The following is a 21,288-nucleotide window of genomic DNA, read 5'->3' on the forward strand; positions in this document are numbered from 1 at the left end:
TTTACAATTGTTTTATCAGGGATTTAGGCTATTTGGCTATGCAAAAGATTTCAGTGATTTCTGGCAGCCTACCAATTTCTCAAATATAGGTTAAATGTTTTTTGCTCTTCTGTTTTTATTATTGTAAATTTACTAATATATTTGGGTTTTGGGATTGTGGCTCAAAAAATAAAGCCTACAGCAGGGATTTTAGGACTCTTCTGGGATTTTAGGACACTTCTCTGATTTTTTTTTGACATTTCTTTGGATTTTTCAAGGAAACATGCCAGAGACGTGCTACATTGACGTGTCCTAGAATCCTAGAATCGTCCTGAAATCCTAGAAATGTCCTAAAATCCTAGAAATGTCCTAAAATCCTTCAAACATTCTTAAATCCTTAATCCTAGAAACATCATAAAATCCTAAATGTACTTAAACCTCACAAATGTCCAAGAATCCCAGAAATGTCCTAAAACCATAGAAATGTCCTGAATTCCTACAACATTCTTGAAATCCTAGAAATGTCCTAAAACCGTAGAAAAACCGTATTAAAAGTCCTGAAATCCTAGAAATGTCAGTGATTTCTGGTACCAACTTTTCAGATAGAGGCTACACATTTTTGGCTCTTCTGTTTTTATCATTGTACTTTTGTTAATATATTTGGGTTTTAGCTCAAAAAGTAACCTACAGCAGGTACACTCAACTTGCTTTTCTTGGGGGCCACTTTTGCAAAATGACAGAAGCACCAGGGGCCAGACACAGCAGCCCAACACACATCTCTGGGCTTTTAAGGCATTTTGAGGATTTTAGAACATTTCTAGAATTTCAGGACACCTCTCTGATTTTAGGACATTTCTTAAGACATTTCTTGGAAACATCCTAGAGACGTACTAAAATGAAATGCTCTAAAACCCTAAAAATATCCTAAAAGCATAGGGACATCTAAAATCCTAGGAATTTCTTTAAATCCTAAATATCCTTAAACCCTAGAAATGTCCTAAAATCCTAGAAACATCCCGAAATCCTGAAAACATTCTAAAACCATATAGTGTGTATTTTATATATCTGGCCATTATATTGTTTGGGCTTTACATACACTGCCATATTCAAGTAAACTTTTAAATTTTCTTCTGTTCTGTTGAGTTTTAAGATCTGAGAAAAAATATAACTTCACACAACTGATGATACGGGAGATGAAAGAAGGTGCAGAAGGTGGGGATCACAGGGTTAGGCTTTAATATAGAGAGGAGATCAACGCTGAATCAGACTGGGTGGAAAAACAAAATACTCTGCGTGAGGAAATCGTCTGATTGAAAGCCTTAATGCAACAGTGTTACTTCATAACTCTGTGAATACCCATCATTTTGACAACCACTGGCAGCTCAGTGGTGATTAGTTCACGACATCAAAGTCAGTCATTCAGAAAAGCACTTAAGAGGGCAGTGTAGCGAGAAGGACACATCACCTCTGAATCTCTTCTGCAAACTGCACGGTCCTTTTGTGTGTAGTGTGGCTTAAAGATGGTGAAGAAAACCAAAAGCTCCTCATCAGGGATGATGAAGGGAGAGTTGAAGCTGCAAGTTTTGACTGTGATGCATGTACTGTATTTTTTTTTGGAAGCAGTCGATGCGGAGGCAAAAGTCTGAGGTGAGAATCGAGTCTCTTGAAAACAGTAAAGGAGGTAGAGTTGCTTGGCCTGTTTCTCAGATCGCCTGCCTCTCCTGTTGCTCTGTCCTGATGGAGCGAGCCTCTGGGGGCTCTGATGTGGGCGGGAGGCTGTTGTCAACACCATCTAGGCTTTTTCGGCACACCGGGCAGGTATCATGCTGCAAGGGAGACAAAAAGACACATTGCGTTTTTTCTCGATTGTTTGCACACGCTTAATGAAACTGGGTATGAAAGGCACGTTTTCTTTTAAAAAATCTCCAAAATCACACCATTTATCATAGCTACAAACTGTGAAATTTGGTTATTCATGGAGAAGCTAGGGTCATGCATTTTCCCCCAGCCACTCAGAGACACTCAAGGAAAACACTTGTAGCTCCAGGGAAAGTCCTGATATTTAAAAAAAAAAAACCTAAAAGTCACACTAATGAATAAAGAACAGTCCCTTATTGTAAATGAAATATGTTTGGGTTTCAGACTGGGGCTAAAAAAAATAGTAATCTGAAGGTGTCAATTTAGGGATTGCGATAAAGTGATCATTTTTCATTTTTTTTTGTCAATTCACAGGTAAACTATAATCAATAGTAGCGGTGCCATATTGTCTTCTACTCTTTGATATTTGTTGTTTTATTTGGCTTTTGTTAGATGTATATTCTACAGTAGATTTTGCTGTGGGCGAAGTATGCAAAAAATATCTAAAATTATCAAACAATAGTTTTGTGACACCCCCCCGCAGTGACTCTGAGGACTCCATAGGGGGCTCAAGACCCCCAGTCGAAGACCTGGGATTTAGGCTGTTTTATTTTTCTTTACCTTTTTGCTTTTAATAGAAAGTACAGGTGAGAAGTAACAGGACATCATGCATCAAATAGCCCCCGGGTGCAAGATACACAAAAAGACATATTGCAGTTTTTCTCGATTGTTTGGACACGCTTAATGAAACTGGGATCCACTTGATCGTCATCATCACCTCCTCAGCACAGCAGAAGTCTCCTTTTGCAAATGTGTTAGCACGTCTTCACACATTTTTCACACCCTTTTTTCAAACAGCTAACACATATCTCATAGAAAGATCCAAAAAGATATTGAATTGACGGTGTTAAACAAAAGTAACATCAGTCATATTCACTGCTGACAGAAACAGCTTGCATGTTTACTGAGTAAATCTTAAAAAAAGACTATGGCTTTTGGGACAGATGAGGGGTTTTTTTGCATTTTATAACTGTGTCCTGAAGGAAGAAACCCACACTCTCTGAATAAAGGGTGACTGGGATCAGGCAGGACTGACGGGGCCTTCTTCTTACTGATTGAGGAGTTGTGCAAATGTGCGTTGATCATTTGCATTATTACATTATATTGCATTAACTTTGATAATTAGGCATTCGATGTCTGCATCCTGGAGGACACATTGCCCAGAAAAGGGTATAAAATCAGCAGTAATCACTTTCAGACATAGACTTTTCAGACGTTTTTAGGCCAATTCTCTACAGATAATCAACAATACAGAAGTGTACGACATTACTATTTATTTTTTATTCTAACTTATGGTTCATCGGATTTAGCTGTAACTTTATCTTTTGGTTTTGGTTTGTCACCCCAAGATTTCCAGTGGCCCCATTTGGCTTCCCCATGAAAAACATCTGAGAGTGTCACTGACTATAACAACACAAAGAGCACATGCATAAATTAATGTATTATTAGCTGTATTTTGTATTCTTCTGTCCATTGCGTAATGACTGATAAATAGAATATATGAATCAGTTTGATGTATCTATTGATACATATATAGCACATCTTTAATGTTACATCTTTTCACATGTAAACATACAGCTTATGTATATTGTCTGCTATTTCTGTTGATACCACTTGGTGGAGGAAATTAACACTGTCCCATTAATAATCCGTCTTTCTGGGATTCAGCTTTGGGTGTTTAGAGGTATGGGTAGAGTTGTTTTTTTGGTTTTGTTTTTTTTCTCACTATTTTCCTTTCTTTCAGTCTTGTTTATTTTCAACAGTTTTTATATATTTTTGGGGTAGTACAGTGCCTAGATATATGATGTAAGGAGCTGGAAGGTGGGGTGGGGGGTGGGGGAAGGGAAAGTAAAGGCAAACTTTATACCATAATGTGCTTTGCTGACTACACGCGCACTTCGGCTATTGTAATGATCTCTCACAGTTCTTCTAAAAACCTCAATAAACATTTGATCACAATAAAGGAATATATAAATTTGACCAAAAGTTGTGCTTTTAATGGAAATATTTGCTTTTGTTGCATGTTTTTAATGTTTTATGAGTGTGGAGCACTTTGCAATTAAAATGTGCTATTTTGGCTACTTTAATTTTAGGCATGTTTATGATGATTTGAGAGATGTATTTTTTACTTAAACTTTGTCAGTTTAATTCTTTTGGTTGGATGAATATGAAATACTTGATTTGTGCTTCAGGAAGGGAACCTTTTTTGTTGCAAATTTCCTTGTTCAAGCTTGGGAAAGAAGGCAGGACCTGTAAAATAATCTGTCACCTTTGTGATGAAATGAAATGTAATGACTGCTGAAACTGTAATTTTGGTGTCCATGAGGGTTGGGCACATTGTGTGCATGACACGAAAATAAAAAACATCAATCAATCAACCAATCACGTGCGTTAACTTATGAAAATCTAACTTCTGTGAGGAAAAATGTGTTCAAGATAATCTGTAATCTGCAGGCAAAAAGTCAGTTAAAACCTGAAAAAACATTTGGCAACGCTAATGTTTGTCGTCACAGCCCTCCCACAGGATGTGACACACTCTTCAAACTTTCAGACAAATCTAACCCCACACTGCAACCCTTCAGACCACTGACCACATCCACTCCTCCATCCTTACCAGCTCCAGCCACGGCACTATACATTCACTGTGGAAGTAATGGAGGCAGGGGAGCTTTCTAACAGATTCCCCCGATGAATACTCCTCCCTACAAACGGGACACTCCAGTCTGCAGTCTGCCAGAGACAAACAAGAAAACCAGAAACAGAGAGTATGAGTGTGTGCATGAGAAACAGACACAAAGAAAAGCTGAGAAAGAGAACCCAGTCATAACATTTTTTTGATGATTCATAACCCCTCACACAGATCCACAGGCCGTTTTGTAAAGTCATCCTGTCATTTCATGCAGCTAACCCCCTTTAATTATGTTAATAAAGATTTAACATCTTTTACTTTACAACAAGTCATATTTCTTCTATCTCAGATTTTATAAATGGTCAGAGAGGTTGTTTTTTTTTTAACCGTAACGAGTCATTATAAAGTCGTAAAAAAACGATTTGGGGGGTTGCCAGGTTGTAAGTGATACATTTCACTACTTGTTCGAAGTCTGTAGATATTACTACCAATCAAAACTACCAAAGAGAGGAAGAAATGAAGGTATGACGGGAGGAGGAAAGGAAAGTAGTAAAAAGCTGTTGAAGATAGATAGAGGATGCAACACCGAAGTGATTCTTGAAATATTGAATAGAATATAGTATGCAGTAATAACGGATAAAAAAGACATTGTTGTTCCAGATGCCCATAAAATGTATGGTAACATTTTGAAGAAGTTTATGGTGAAGAATTTCAAAGAACAGTCCAAAAAAGTCAACATTTAAAATGTTGAAAAATGGCTAATTATAGCAGGGTTAGGGTTTGGGGGTCAGGGCCAGGGTTAGGGTTAAGGTTAGGAATTCATCGTTCCAAATGTCAAAAAAAAGTCATAGTATAGCATTTTAAAGAAGTTTATAGTGTAGAATTTCAAAAGATCAGTCCAAAAAGTCAACATTTAATATCATTTTTTAGACTTTTGAAAGACTGAATTAAGTCATTTTAATATCAATTAATACTGATATTTATAGATTTTTTAAGGACCAGTGGGGAACCCTGGATATCACAGGAAAGGACGGAGGGAAGGAAAGGGGCAGAAGGGGAGGAAAAACAAGAGGAGAGACGGAGAGGTGGGCAGTATGTCATGCTTGGATCGTGACCTGTCTGTTCTTGAGAGATGCAAACTGTTGGCAGGGATGAGATCATCTCCTTTTCCGCTGGGGGAGGACCTGTGCTCTCCAACTGTCCTAACAACTGTGGGAGAAGAAACACAGAGTCTGGATATATGAGTGGAGACGAGAGGGGAACCAAGAGTCGTACTGGATGGGTAAAAACATAAGAAATCGACAGTCTAAACTTTGTGTGAGCAGAATTTTGGGGTTTTGTGTTTCATCATGAAAAGTTGAGAGGGAGCGAGGAAATTATGTAATAACTAAACACAATGCTCAGAAATCACCACCTCTGACATCACTGACCTCTGTGATGACCGCGTCCAGACCTCCCTGACCCCATGCATAATCTCCAGGGTTTGAGTGCAATTGTAGCATGCTGGATCTGAGCGAAAAACAGAAAAGGCAGCGAGAGAGACGGAGCAGGAGGTTATCACACGGCATTAGATGAAATCAAAAGTAAATGACGTGAATTGAAAATTAAAAGTCATTTACAGAGCAGCTGGGGCAGCACCGGGGTTTCCGCTGTTGCTAAACAGGCCGGCCAAGAACTGCTGCACGATCCTTGAAAGGGCGAAAACAGACAGCAGAGATGCGTGCTTTAGTGTTCTTTCAAAACACGTATTTTATGCAGGCTATATTTAGCAGTTTAAATCCATGCCATATGTTAGTAAATCTTCTGATGCGCACCGCTATTTGACTCGAAAAGATGAGGAACACAGCAGATTGGGAGGGTTACAGATGAAGTTTCCGAAAGCTTCAATAAATACCAACTTTAATGACCTTTTGAAGCAAATCAGTCCCATGTAATGAAGCGTTTACATCAGTCATAATCAACTTAGGGTCCCAGGTAGCCTGCAAACCATTTTGTAATTCACAATAAAAATGAACTGAATCACCCACTTTTTTTCCCTTATTTTACAGGCTATTTTACAGATGTTATTTTGACATTTGGCATTTTGCAGTTAGCCTTTTCGGGAATCCAGTAATTAAGTTTTTCACATAATATTCAGGTTGTCTTGTCTGATGCTAGTTTCTGTACACCAGGTTTTAGTCTGAGCTAGTGCTATTCACAGATTTTTTCTAGTGATTTTCTAATACTGTACACTGGGGCTATGTGTATATGTGTAGATATTTATGTTTATCTATGTATGTGTACATGCACGGTTTTGCAATTTCATTTTTTGTTGTCATTATATGTCTTATCCACATTTTGTTGAGTTGTTATCTATGAATGATTTTGTCTTATTAGTATTTATTAGTATATTAAGTATTTATTACTGGGAGCCCAGTGGATACCAGGTCATCTGTCAGGTGATCTGTCAGGTGACCTGGTGTAGCTGTATTTAAAGGTGTGTGTCTGCATTGTTAACTTCTCTGATAAAGTGCATGTAGCTCAAAACCTTGATTATAACTGTGGTGGGAGCATAATCTAGTGTGCAGAGCTTGTTTTTTCTTCTCCTGTTCAGTAATCAATCCATAAAAACAAAACATATATAGGAGGAAATATATAAATAATTGGCAAGCTGGTGGCATACTACAGGATTTCAACACTGTAAGCACACACTGGTGATGTTTCTGTGTACCATGTCCACACACCCTTCCACTGCAGGCCTTTGCTCCGACCTGGATGACCTCTCTTGTTCAGGCTGGGAGGAAGACTCTGGTTCTCCGGCGTCGGAGGAGCCTGGCGACTCTGGAGACGGAAGGCTCTGACCTGCAGATACCTGCTCGCTGTCATCGGGGTCGGACTCTGAGGAGGGCGGATGTGACAGCAGAGCAGAGCGCTCCATGAACAGCAGCTGCCATAACTTGGAGAGAGACCAGAGAAGCAACATGTCAAACAAAGCCTCAGAGGAAGTAAAGTGCACGCATAAAAATGCCATTTGAAAGGACGTACGTCTGAGAACAACGAGTTTGAATCGTCACTGGCTGCTGATGTGCTGTTCTGCAGGAGACTAGACAGAATACATAACAAGCAGTTTTAATAACAATGTTGTAAACTGACAGTCATGTTTCTTAATACCTGGCATGCTTTAAAACGTAGGTTCCTTAATTTACAGTATGAATTACAATATTAAACACCATAACTGAGCTGTACCTGGAGTCTTCTGTCACTTCCTCAATGAAGTCAGAGTCACATCTCGGACAGATAAAATCCTTGAAAAGAAAAATATATGTATATATTTAGCCTATTGCACATCCAAGAGATTGTGGACAAATCTTTTCTTACCTTATTCCAAAACTATGATGATTAAAGAAACACCCACAAAACATTTTTAATCAGTTACTCAAGCAGTTACCTTGAATTTGTGACAAAAACTTATCAAAACCAACATTACAAAGTGCTTTACACTTAAAATCAAAAAATTAAAATACAGCACAAAATAAAAATATGAAAAACTAAAAAAAAAAAAAAAAAAACTATGGTTGAATTTAAAATCAAAACAAGACTTAAGTGCAATTTCAGGAGTCAGGCACAGTGCAATAATAAATAATCCTTGAAGGAGAAATTATAGGAATGCCTTTGGCAAACATATATTTTTACTGATTAAGGACAATGTTAAACAACAAAACCATATCAAAAGTTTACAGACTCAATTCGTGCAGTGTAATACAGGTCTCATGTTTCTAATTGTATGCTCAGTACTTCCCAAACATGAAATGGTTTCTAAAAAAAACCATAGCATTGGAGTCTGGCTTTGAAGACAGCACAGACGTTTTAATTGTTAAGTTCATTTTTTAATGATTATGTATAGCAAAAATGTGTGTATTTGGGAAGTACTGAGCATACGACTGGATAAATGAGACTTGGATTACACTGCATGAGTTGTGTGAGAGTTTGTAAAGGGATGCTTGTTATATGTGAACCCCAATCAATCAATAAATCAATGTTTGTTGTTTTCTGTGGAAGCATGCAAGAAAACTATTATATACATATGTTATGTATGTTATTATGTTTTCTGTAACACGATTGTAATTGTAAATTGGTTAATTGTAAAATGGTTTTCTAGACCTTTTCCTTATTTTCTCGAATAACTTTGCCAATCATTGCCTGTTTTCTTGAAAACAATAACCAATGGCCAACAAGCACACAACAAACTAAAGGTGATCCATGTTTCAAAAGGGTTAATCAACTCTCTTTCTCAAACACAAACACGTGCGCATGTGCCTCATCATAACAGCATGGGTGCGTAATCGTGCCATGAAAGGTGTCAGCTGCGCAGCAAATGCGCTCCAACAACAGTCTCTTATACACAGCGCGCTCTGATCTGATCCACCAGCAGGAATTAATCTCCAGCAAGAAGTGTAAACGTTAAACAGTCATGTCATTCAGTTATGTTTTTACTGAGCCACCGCAGGGGCTGCAGGGGTTAAAAGCACCCATTTACGGCTCTGTAACAGTTTAGGAAGCGCTGCTGGTGCATGTGGAGACACCCAGACAGCCCCTCCTACCTCTCACATGCAGTTGACAGAAGACAACTGGACACAGTCGCCAACAGTGGTGCTTCTAAATATGGCAACGTGAATCACCAGATTTCACTCCCTCTAATGTAAGATATTGGTGCATGCTGTAAACTTAAACAACCACCAACAGGCTGTCATGTGTGTGCTTTAGTGATTGCATTGATTATAATTTCAGAGCAAACGCAAAAAAAAAATCAGTTAACTTTAACAGAAAGAAGAGCTCTAAAAATGTTAATCCCTAAATCTGTGTCCGCGTGGATGACTCCCAGGCCAGCACGCGGGAATAAAAACATTGTCCAAAGTGACTCACCGGGAGTTTGGGGTTTGTTTCACTTTTACAGCAGTGACAGAAAAACCGGTGTTGTGGTGTGTCCGCAGCCTCCGCCATCTTCACGGTGACGCGCACAGCCTGACGTCGGTGGTTGTGGCAGCCCAAAAAAGTCTCAGACGGTCGTCCGGAGGGTCAGAGAGCAGCACCGAGTCCAGAGCCCGGTGCGTGGACTGTCAGAAACCCGGCTGCAGATTTATACCATAACGAGCAGGCGACACACTCCTCTCTTACATATATGTATGTGGTTTCATGGTCCTGCTCCGGTCACTGCTGCAAAGATCAAAATGCCAAAAGAAGCCGAAGAGCTCAAAAAGGGGGAAAAAAAAGAAAAGAAAAAAAAATGGATCACAGGTGCAGTTTCCTTAAACTATGTTGGGTGTCGCCAGAGAATAAAAAATGTTAAAAAAAATAAAATAAAATAAATAAATAAATAAATAAAATAAAAATTACCTGTTTCCAATGTATTAAATTAATAATAATAAATATAGTAATATATACTTTTTATGCAAGGGATGCAGCTCAAAGTGCTTCACAATAGATGCAACACAAAAGCAAAAAAAAAAAGGATGAGACTGGATCCTAAAGAAAGTTGATGGTTTTGACAATCACCAGTTGTTTCCAGGGGTACGTGTTTTTTTATTTGGTTACTTGATATTTATTTTTTAATTCATTTCTTTATTCATTCATTCATTCATTTGTTTTGCTAGTTTATCTTCCTCTTTTTTCTTTTTTTCAGTAAATATTCTTGTCAAATTGTTGATTTTGGGTATGTGGGTGTCTGTTATTTATGTTAAGTTAATCAGAGTTTAGCTTTAAAATGATAAGGAAGCTGGTTAATTCAAATTAAATTATTTATGGGGGGGATAAATAGGTTTGTATTTCTTTCTCTCACACCTTTTAAATATGTAAACCAAGTCATCATGTGTTTGACCATTTCCTTTGCTTTGTTATTTTTATTGTCTGTAAATATGACCTTTTTTGTCCGTCTGCTTGTTTTTATAATCTTTTCTCCATTTCCCTTTACATGTTTGAAGTTAATTAATAAATGAAATATGTAGTACTATGATACAGCATAGTACTGTGATATTTTGGGTGGCGACATTGTATTGATTGACTCCAATGAATTATTTTTGTTATAGAAATTATTATTATTGAAAATACAAGTATAACGGTGTTCAACTGAATAAAGGTAGAAAACGGTTTTGTAAATCATTGCATTTCTGGTTTTATTCACAACCAAAAGTGTCCTAACTTTTTCTGGAATTGAGGTTTTAGTATCCTGTTTATTCAACCATCAATAAGATAAGGCAATACACTGCAGTAGACTGTGCAAGCATGACAATATATTTTTATTAAAACCAAGACCTGTAATAATCATAAGAACCACAAGCAGCACCACCAGAGCAGTGACAAATATATTGTAATCGAAACAATACATGATCATAATCTTTACAGTATGAGATGTTTTGGCAATAAGGTAAATAGGCATTCTCATTTGAAGTGATAACAAAACAAATCGTTAGTTTACAAGTAAGCAACAAAAAAATCTAAGCGCTGGCCAAAGTTGAGCCACACAGTTGTGGATCAAATGTTAGAATGGCAACATTTCAGTGTTCAGCTGCGACTCAAACGAACATGGCTCCTCATAAACACAATGTACATCCGAGTCATTTCAAAGTCAACAAGGCTAGAGCTGTCCGACTTGGCACACAACTTTTCTTCTTATATACCAAAAAAAAAACCAAAACATTATCCCTGCATTCACCGACACTTGGTACGATTGCGCTAAATTTCATACAGCTTCAGCTTCTTTTCACATTTCACACCTTCTTCCTGTTTTTTGAATCAACACGCATTATTCGTTGACTCGTTTTGGAAATGCAGTGAACTTGTCCTGTACACCTTTTAAAAATTAGACAACCTCCCCTCTGTCTCATGCACGTGCCCTGAAGTTCAGTCGCTGACGGGTAATTATACAGACTCAGCTTCCCCCGCAACAATCAAATTCTAATCACCAGTGGGGAAATAAATACCAAACAGATCCTCTATCAAGCTGAAAGGGCCCTTCTCCGCCTTCATGTCTTACCCTCCCAACCCCTCACGTCCCTCTCTATCGAGGTGCGGTGAAGGCCCCCTGGGCAGCGCTGGTGGCAGCGCTGGTGGCAGCAGTGGCAGCGGCCTGGCGTACGGCCTGATTGGACATGACTCCGGTGGCGAACTCGGCCTGGGCCTTCTGAAAGCTGGCATCGGTCTGCCTGTACAGACTGTGGACCTGAAGAGGGGAAGAGCAGAGCGCGCTGTCACCCGATACATGCAGCAATTCATCCTCATATCATGCACATTGTGAGGGTGAAAACGATACGCACAACCCGATATCGTGGCTATTCTTCAGACTGTTTGTTATCTACTGACTGCTTCATGGCAGGTGGACCACCTGGGCACAGCGGGGGCGAGTATTTCCACAGATCAGGTAGAAAGTGGGAATGCAGCTCGACAATTTCGATTTCACGCTCTTCCTTTGAATTTTTTTCAAGGAAACGTGAACCACTAGATCATGTCACAGTATCTTCTCATTTTCTACCATTAATTTAGCCTGGAAGCATTTACAAGCACGGTGCACATTAATATTCAAGCATTATTATGTACCAAATTAGCAATAATATACCTTCTAGTCCTTTCATGTTTTGATTGAATTTTTAAAAATGACTGCATAAAGGCTAATATTATGATGTTTTAGCCTTTTGTGTGATTGCATTAACAGTTAGTATAAACATGTGCACTAATATCTCGGTTAGACGTCGACAGATTATCAGCTTGGCCGATATTTGGATATCTGTATTGTTATTTTATCTTAATGACTGCCAATAAAGCATTTTTCAATTATTATGGTATAATATGTTATATTATGTTATATTACATATGCATTATATTAAAAGGTGTGTGTTTATATTTTATACCACAGCCAGGCCGTGACCATTTGTACTGGTCCAGTTCTAAATTTGTTAGCAGACTACGAATAAATTCAGGTAAGAAAATATTGATGAATCACAGATTTGTGTGCATTCACTGTTTGTGAACGAGGCCCATTGCCTTTGTACATGGGACGCCTGCTTTACACACTGAGCTACTGGGCGCCCCTCCCTCAAGGCCTTCTTGAGACAGATGAGGTCACAGTGACCTTCACCTTTGACCTATGATCACAAAAATCAAACCAGTTATTCGTTGAGTCCAAGTGGATGTTTGTGCAAAATTTTAAAGATATTCTCTTAAGATGTTCTCCGGTCACAGCTGTCAGTGGTGCGGAGGCATATAAAGGGGCTGAGTGATAAATAATCCTGCAGAGCCGCCAAAGTAGCACACTTCAAATGACCAGAGACCAAACTTTATCTCAGAAACGAGCCGCTGAGATGTTCAGGATTTAGGACACACCTGTTGCCAGGTGATCAGACACCTAGATACTGTAACGATCATGTTTGTAGGGACATGAATAACCAGGTTTCTCATGCTCACGTCCTGAATTAGACGCAGGGGATAGTGTGAGTGGCATCTTGTCAAAAATACAACCTTAATTTGAGTCACTCGCTGTGAATTTTCCCTGCATGTGAACAAATGTATTCAGTTTTCACCTTCTTCAGCATGACAACCCCCATGGCAGTTTGGGCGGTGAAGAGGATGGCATTTATCATCATGATCGCTCCAACGGGGACACTGGTCTTCAGAGCAGCCAGACTCACGATCCACCCGCTGAGGAGAAGAGAGAGACATAAATAGAGGAAAGAAGCTGGAAAGAGTCGTGCACCTGTCTAACACAGACTGGTTTTGTTTATTAATCATACCTGAAACCCCATCCAGGGATACCGATAGTCATGATGACGGAGACAACCACTTGGGCGAAGAAGACGAAGAAGAAGACGAAGAAATTGAAGGAGCTGTCACTCCTAGAAAGGAGAGAAAAAGATGACTTTAACAGGTGAATGCTATTATGTTTTATGGTACTATTTCAGGAAAGAGCAAAACAGCAAGAGAAGGATAAAAGTTACAAATGTTGGAAAGCTTGTTTTTGGTTCATGGCTTACACACCTAAAGGCTTTGTACACAGGTCGGTACCAACAGACGAAGGAGCAGGGGGTGAAGAGGAGGCCCCAGAGGATGGCGAGGCCCAGGCCGACACCACCCGAGGGGTCCACGCAGAACATGGCCAGGGAGGAGATCAGGTTGAAGAGCAGCGTGCAAGTGCAGACTGGATGTTGATGAAATTACATAAAAAGGAGACAGAGGGATGAACGGGAGTGTTTGAACAAAATTTAACAGCGCTGCAGTTTGAGTGAAGGGATGAATTCGTTGTTTCTTTCTTACAGAGCTGTGGACTGAAACAGAAACCCAACCCAGCCCTCTTTGCTCTAAAGAAAGAGCCAACTTGTCAGGATTTTGGCTGATGCAATATGACGCCATTTATTACTTTCCTTTGCCTGCTGCAGGGTTTGGAGTTGGCTCTTATGGTCGTCCCAAGGTCCAGGCGCAAGGCGGCTGAGGTTTTGTTTTAGGACTTGCCTCAGCTACAAGAATCATCATTGCTGTTTGGAGCATTTTCTTAAAATAACAATATTGATGATTTTCATTTGAAATCTCAAATATCATGCCTTGACACTATTCTGGATTCAGATTTAAGTTTTACTCCACACATAAAGGAGGTTTTTTCCATTTAACATTTGCTTCCATTTGCTATAATCCACTTACGAGTGTGATAACGTGGACATGAATACCCCCATTTATGAGGCTTATCCTGGTGATGATCATATTTGAGATTCAAACTGGCATTTTCATAAACAGGCTACCGTAAAACTTAACTTAATATACCGGCCTGATGTTTGCTTAAATCACTGAACTCAACAGGCTTCTGTTTGGGACAGGTATCTATATGGGAAAGGCTTTTAATTCATTTCACACAAAACTTTTGCTCATTAAAGACAGGAATAAAATAAAAACATTTTATTTAACCTTTTGAGACCTGGGAAAAGTGGCTTAATTGTATTCAAAAATATGGGAAGAAGGTAATGAACAACAAGAGAAGAAATGATCCAAAGAACATCTCAATGAACTGCATGGTAATCAGAACGGGCCTCTAATTAAGAAAAGCCTTTAATTGTCAAAATATGTAGCTACACCAGGCTAGTGAAAGGGACTGAGCGTTTAGTCGGGACAGGCTTATATTTGAAGTTTTACGGTTATTCACGTCCATGTAACGCAGTCAATAAAGCAGCTGCGAAGCATCACAATGTTTGCGTGAATATTTCAGCTTATGCTCCGGACAGTTACAATAAAGCCACACAGAGATGACTCAGCTTTAAGTTCAATTTAAGTGATTCTCTCAGATACAATCCCATAACCTTCCACTGATACATCTTAGTGTAAAGGGTAAAGATTTGAAAGTGAAATCACATCCACAGTGCTGCTGCCTTCTGCCGCCAGAACCTCTGAAACGCTTTAACACCTTCGTAATAACGGTTCGTTACGACACTGATGTTGCAACAGTGATGCTGGGAATTCACACGACAGCGCACAGCGAGACAGTTACAGGAACTCACACATCCAGAAGTAGTACATGATGGTGACGGTTCGCTGGAAGCGCTGAGTGATCTCCACATTGATGTCCTGGTAGAAGCAGGGGCCCACGGGGCAGAATGAAGGCAGTGGGGGCCAATTATTCTGACGGGCTGATGAAGACAACAGAGGGAAAATGTCACTGACAGCGGTTTCTTTTGAGATCATTAAATCAATACACACTTCGGTATTCATTTCTCCTTCTTATCCTCCTTCTCTTACAGGCTCCAGGTCCCAGGCTGTGTGACTCCAGCTCCCTCTCTCGCCTCTCCAGCTCCCGCGCTTTCTTCTCCAGCTCCTCCTGCTTCCTCAGGAGCTCCGCTGTGGTCGCGTTCACCGCAGTCTAACAAAGAGAGTCAAAATGATGTATCGGAGATGTCAGGTTTAAGGGAGAAAGGTTGTGTATGTGTCATAAATAATTAGAGGGATTATGTCAAAGAACCAGTCGCACAGAAGATTTGCAGAAGACAAGCTCTGGAGGCATGTAGGTGAATTTATGTGTCAGCACTTAAATCTAATATTAATGATAATAGAAAGGGCTTTTTAAGCACTCAAAGAGGCTTTACATGAAACACAAAAAGAAAACAAATAAAACAAATACAAAATAAAGAGTACAGAATGCTTAAAGACAAAGAACAGAATACAAAAGTAATATGTAGTGGATATGACAGTTCAGATTACAGTTCAGACAGGTACTATAAGCTTTTTTGAAAAGGTGGGTTTTGAGGCTGATGCACATTATTAATTTTTTATATCCAATGACTGACTGACTGCAATCTTGGTCTGTGCATCCAGCTGCTACTGAATATATAGCATTTCATTCATTATCAAAAAACAACACAAAGAAAACCCTATCAAGGCTGTTTTGCTTCCACGATGCCGGCATGCTTTCTAAAATCACACACTGGAGCAGAATGATGCCATAGTTAATTGGTTCGGTGACAAAAATGCAAAGGCAGCATAAAGAAAGGCCTTCATAGCACCTCTATGGTGCAATCTCCGTGTAAAAAGGGCTTACGTTTATGAGCTGAAGTGTAAGCGAACATTTCAACTGTCATACAAGCAGGAGTTTAGTTGGGTGGCATTAGAGGACCAACAATGCATCACACAGTTGGCCAAAAGTTTGAAAGCAAGGTTTATTTCATTTTTCATAACAATAAACTTACGTTTTTGTTGTTATTTGATAACACCTGATGAGTTAAACAATTTGTATAGAGACAAGTAAAAATGACGCTGAGTAAGTAGATGTCTGACCCACTCGAACAAACACAAAAAAACCCAAAAAAAACGCTGATCCCTGCAAGATTATCTTTGCATCGCAGCATGTTTACCTGGGAGTTATTATAGGAGCCATAGTTTCGAGGCTCAGTGGGGGTCGTCCTGCTGGGTGGGGTCTGCGCAGGCACAGACGGCGCAGAAGGAGAAGTGGCTTCGTATGGAGGCGGAGGCTGGTGGAAAAAAAACAATCATACATCAGTTTGACCTCATCCCGTAAGCACGCAAACAGAAACATGCTTTCACCACTTTGCACACTGACACTAGTTTTCTTTCCTTATTTTAAACCTTTGAACCTTCACATAAAAAGCATTACAGTACAGCTACAATAATGAGGAAATGAAAAAAAAATAATGCCAAAAGCGGGAGTTTAATGACATTTAAACATTAACATATCAGTTTTCAATCAGATTTTGAGATCTTCAGTTGCAAAACAAGTCTAAGTTTAGTTCCTGTTGCTGCTGCATTTGCCAATATCAACAGCTGACAGGAAGTTGTTTCCAAGCAACAAAACTCAAATGACACGGTCCATAATGTAGACCCAAGCTGTTTCCAAGCAACAAAAACACTAAACTCTATAACATGCATGTCCACTGTATGTCAGATGGTGATGTGTTTATTTTTGTCTTGGTCATTTTGAGATGTGAAGACATGAAGGATATCAGTGTACGTACTCAGTTAAAGTCTCTCACCAGTAAAGCACAGGATCAGTTGTTTTATCGCCCAATATTGAGGTTTTCTAAGGAAGTTTTCTCATCCTTATTCCAGACAACTGAGCTGCCGCCATCATTTGTTATTTCCTAATCGAGTCAAATCAAACTAATGACGGAAACAAAATTTGCCTGGGTCCAGACCTTTGAATCCGCGGACTCGACTGATTTAGAGTTGACTGATTCTGAAGACAGAAACAGAGTGTAACAAGCTGTCCATTCTGTCTGATTTCAGGCAAAAACAAAATGGCAATTCAGTCTGATTACCAAACTACTGCAGGGCCTTACAATGTTAAAGGCGGTCAGTTCTGAAATACGTGTTAGAATTGACTTTAAATGGTCTAATTTAAATTGCCACCATCTCTGGAAGCAGGCTGACAGACGCTGTAAACACAATGCACAGAAGAGGAAGAGAAATGCAACAAACAACTGGATTAAACATTGAACTAAATGGCAGTTCAGTCTTAATATCTGGCTACATTTCTGCAGCCTCGTGCTTTGCATAAAACTAATTTAAAGGTCCAGTGTGTAATATTATGGTGGATATACTGGCAGAAATGTAACGTAAAATATTAAGTATTTTTTCTTTAGTGTATAATCACCAGAAATCTTTATGTTTCCGTTACCTTAGAATCACCTGTACCTACATAGAGAGCGTCTCCTCATCTATGAAGATGTTGCACCGCCATGTTTCTACAGTAGCCAAGAGCGGACAAACCAAACACTGACTCTATTCTGACTCCCTCTATAGGGCCATTTATGTTTTCACATCAGCCACCACATTTAACAGTGCCTCCGCTATAATAGCATCAGAAAAACACAGATTTTTAAATGTAAAACTGCTTTCCTCTGTGTTTTCACTGGTTTATATCACAGCATCTGTTTGTTTTCTGAATGTCTGGATCTTAAGGACAGATGGATGTTGTATGAAATAAACTGTGATAACAGGCTGTATAAATAAAATTGAATAGAAATCACCACACAGCAAACCAGGAGCCTGCGTCTTGGGGAAAAAAAAGCACTGTCCTTAAAATAATTTTGTCCTATTATACATCATTTTTTTCTGTATTATCTTTTAGATATTTGTTGGTTGTTAAAGGTTGAAAATAATAGGCCCATTATTGGGGAAAAAGGTACAAAATACAGACATTATCAGGGTAACGAATGGTGAATATGAGCAAAGTAGAACAATTTTGAACCATACTGTCCCTGGCAAAAGTAAGTAAAACAAAGCAAGGCAAGCCCAGGCATGACATGGGTCATTACACTGTTATTTTTTTACAGGATCTGTACATTACATTATCAACAATTATCTTTCACATAAGAAGAAAACATGACTCACCCCGGTGGTATTATTATCAAATGGGTTATAAAGGTCCAGTGTGGCATATCCTGTGTTGCTGCTGTGTTGAGTCACTGCAGGGTCCTAGCAAGAAAAAACACAAAGGGATATTTAATTAGTACAATAATTAGTTTAACTTCCAACATCAATCCGCATTAAACAAACCTGAGTGGCTTCTATTGATGTATTCATAGTTAACACGAGCTACAAGTGGGCAAAGATTACGGAGGGCAGAAAGGCCCAGATTTTAAAAAAAAAAACGCCACACACATCACATGAGCAACAACACGCCTGATATTACACAGAGCCAACATCAGTGACTTCAAACACACACGACACGCAGCGCAGGCGAACATCTGAGCCATTTTTCATACTTGAAAAGGGTTGTGGTCGTCCATCGGCTCTGGGAAGCTGGTGTATTTTGACATATCGATGGTTTGTTGTGTCTCTTCTGGCAGATTAAACGCTGCGTTAGTGTCTGTTTCTGAATCCAAAAGGGCGAGCGGTGGAGTCGCTTTACCGGTCAGCTAGCTACCCGCCCCTCCGGTGGTCATCTCTCCGCGGCTCTGTCAGCAGGTGAACACGGTGTACGGACAGGTCGGTGTTTTCCTCCTTTCAGTAGACGTTATTTTCTCCCGCAGGAAAACAGCCGCTGTACAGGAAGTAACCAGTTGAAGAGTCGGTCATGTGACTGCTGCTGCGGCAGAGGAGCACGTGGGAACAGGGGGGGGCGTAGCCGCATGGGAGCGCCGCCAAAAATTAAAAAGGTTAACTAATACGAGTAATAAAGTATATATATACGTACATACATATATATACACCAGCCAGAAATACTGTATGTGAAAGTGGCTTTAACAAGCCAATAATCAGGTTAATTAATTTTAACACATGATTTTAATATTCATGGTCTCTTTCTTTAAAGCTACAGTTGGTAACTTATGAAATGAGCTTACTTATATATACACACACGTATGTATATATGTATGTATGTGTATGTATGTATGTGTGTGTGTGTGTGTGTGTGTGTGTGTATATGTGTATATATATGTATATATGTATGTATGTATATATGCTTTATTACTTTTATTAGTTAACCTTTTTAATTTTTGTGTGTATATATATATTATATATATATATATATATATACACACATACACACACATACATACATATATACATACTTTATTAATCTTACGGAGTATTTTTAAAATTAAAATTTTTGCGTGTCATATATATATATATATATATATATATATATATATATATATATATATATATATATATATATATATATATGCATAATGAATAAAATCAAAAATAACTGTGATAAATTGTTTTAAAAGTATATATATGTTTTATATGTAAAGTTTATTTTATTTAATTATATAAAACGTGTATATATGTGTGTATATATCTATATATCTATATCTATCTATCTATCTATACATATATATATATATATATATATATATATATACACTCTTTATGTATAACTGTTTAGACTTATTTTACAATTTTCACCCTTTGGACCATTTTATATTATTTATTTATTTATTATTTAATACTTTGTAAATATTATTAATATTATTTTAAAAATGATATAATAATTATATTTTATGCATTTTATAAACAATATTTTTTAGCTTTATTTTTATGTGCTAAAATTATCTCAGTGTTTTTTTTTCCATCATATGAATGAATGCATTCTGTTCTGATTTCATTTTATTTTTACATGCAGGTTTTATGAAGTCTTTTTGTCTTTTATGTGTTTCTGTGAAGCATTTGGTGCATTTAAATTCATTTTTTGCATTTCTTGTAAAGCACATTGGGCTGCATTACTTCTATGAAAGGCGCTATACAAATAAAGTTTATTATTGTTATTAATATTATTATTATGAATGAATGAATAAATGGATGAATCTTTACTTCGAACATGTAAAAAAAACACGAATAAAAACAAACGAGTCATACAGCAAGCAACTGCTGGTTAATATTCATGTTTTGCGGTTTTAAAAATGATACTTTCCTCCTCTTCCAGTAGATGTCACTCTTGTGTCTCGAAGGAATAATTTCCCCACTTCCCTGGTGTCAGCTGACTGTGATTCTCAGGAGGAATGTGAGATTTGAAACTCAGGTAACTCAGGTGCAGCAAATTAGCCAGCATGTCCCCAGCAAATGCAGCAATTATGCACATAAATATGTATTCAAAATTCATCTTGAATAATTGTTGCTTACATTTTTAGTGGGTTAAGTGGATGTATCATGTTTTTGTCTCAACATATGCATAAGGTGCATGCTAAAAGGGCCTTTTGATGGTTTTACTTTTGTACTTCTCATACACTGTTTGACCCTGCAGTCACAGCTTGAACAGCAGCTGAAAGGTTTGTACATTTCGTTACACACTTCATGGCCTAATGCCCTCGTACAATCCAGCCTGGATCTCTTTTTATTCTCTTCACCTACAAAGTCACATGGGGTCACATGGATGAGGGCAGTCATATGATTTCATTACATACACATAGGTCAGGCGGTCATACACACACACACACACACACAGTAATCACACACAGTCGCACATTATTCATGTACATACTGTACTTTCCCTGTTACTGAACCCCCGTTTTATTTATGAACAGATCTTCCACACATATAACTGTCATTTATGAAGGAGTAGGTACATATTCATTAGGGCTCCATGTTTTTATGGCTGCACTATTTCATCAAATAAAAAATGTAGATATCTTCTGAATCATTTTAAACGCATTTCTCCAAAATGATTAAATGAAATATCTGGCTGTTGTTGGCTGGCTTTTGTGATGATTTTGTTTTGGGTTTTTTTCCACAATGCAATGTGGGCTCCACTGCCTGGATTCCCATTCTCATGAGGCGTTTACAAAGAAGAATTTTGTCAG

The 21,288-nt window shown here is 38.4% G+C and overlaps 2 protein-coding genes across 2 annotated transcripts; both read right to left on the bottom strand.

Moving 5' to 3' along the window:
• Nucleotides 1-1,192: 1,192 nt before the first annotated feature.
• Nucleotides 1,193-9,560, bottom strand: rnf115b (ring finger protein 115b). The gene is made up of 9 exons (XM_042506868.2): nt 9,428-9,560; nt 7,751-7,809; nt 7,550-7,607; nt 7,249-7,460; nt 6,145-6,213; nt 5,956-6,034; nt 5,641-5,734; nt 4,511-4,626; nt 1,193-1,805 (listed from the first exon to the last, which is right to left on the bottom strand). Exons 1-9 carry the CDS (start codon nt 9,503-9,505, stop codon nt 1,683-1,685), a joined length of 888 nt encoding a protein of 295 aa, XP_042362802.1. The 5' UTR covers nt 9,506-9,560; the 3' UTR covers nt 1,193-1,682.
• Nucleotides 9,561-10,778: 1,218 nt separating this feature from the next.
• Nucleotides 10,779-19,069, bottom strand: scamp3 (secretory carrier membrane protein 3). The gene is made up of 9 exons (XM_042506917.2): nt 18,751-19,069; nt 18,377-18,460; nt 16,381-16,497; nt 15,272-15,392; nt 15,034-15,162; nt 13,529-13,688; nt 13,285-13,386; nt 13,075-13,192; nt 10,779-11,720 (listed from the first exon to the last, which is right to left on the bottom strand). The coding sequence occupies exons 1-9, from the start codon at nt 18,802-18,804 to the stop codon at nt 11,559-11,561; spliced, it is 1,047 nt and encodes a 348-aa protein (XP_042362851.1). The 5' UTR covers nt 18,805-19,069; the 3' UTR covers nt 10,779-11,558.
• Nucleotides 19,070-21,288: the final 2,219 nt, after the last annotated feature.

The sequence above is a fragment of the Plectropomus leopardus genome, chromosome 17, assembly GCF_026936395.1.
Source record: "Plectropomus leopardus strain MGB_pleo_1.0 chromosome 17, ASM2693639v1, whole genome shotgun sequence".
Taxonomy (NCBI): Eukaryota; Metazoa; Chordata; class Actinopteri; order Perciformes; family Serranidae; genus Plectropomus; species Plectropomus leopardus.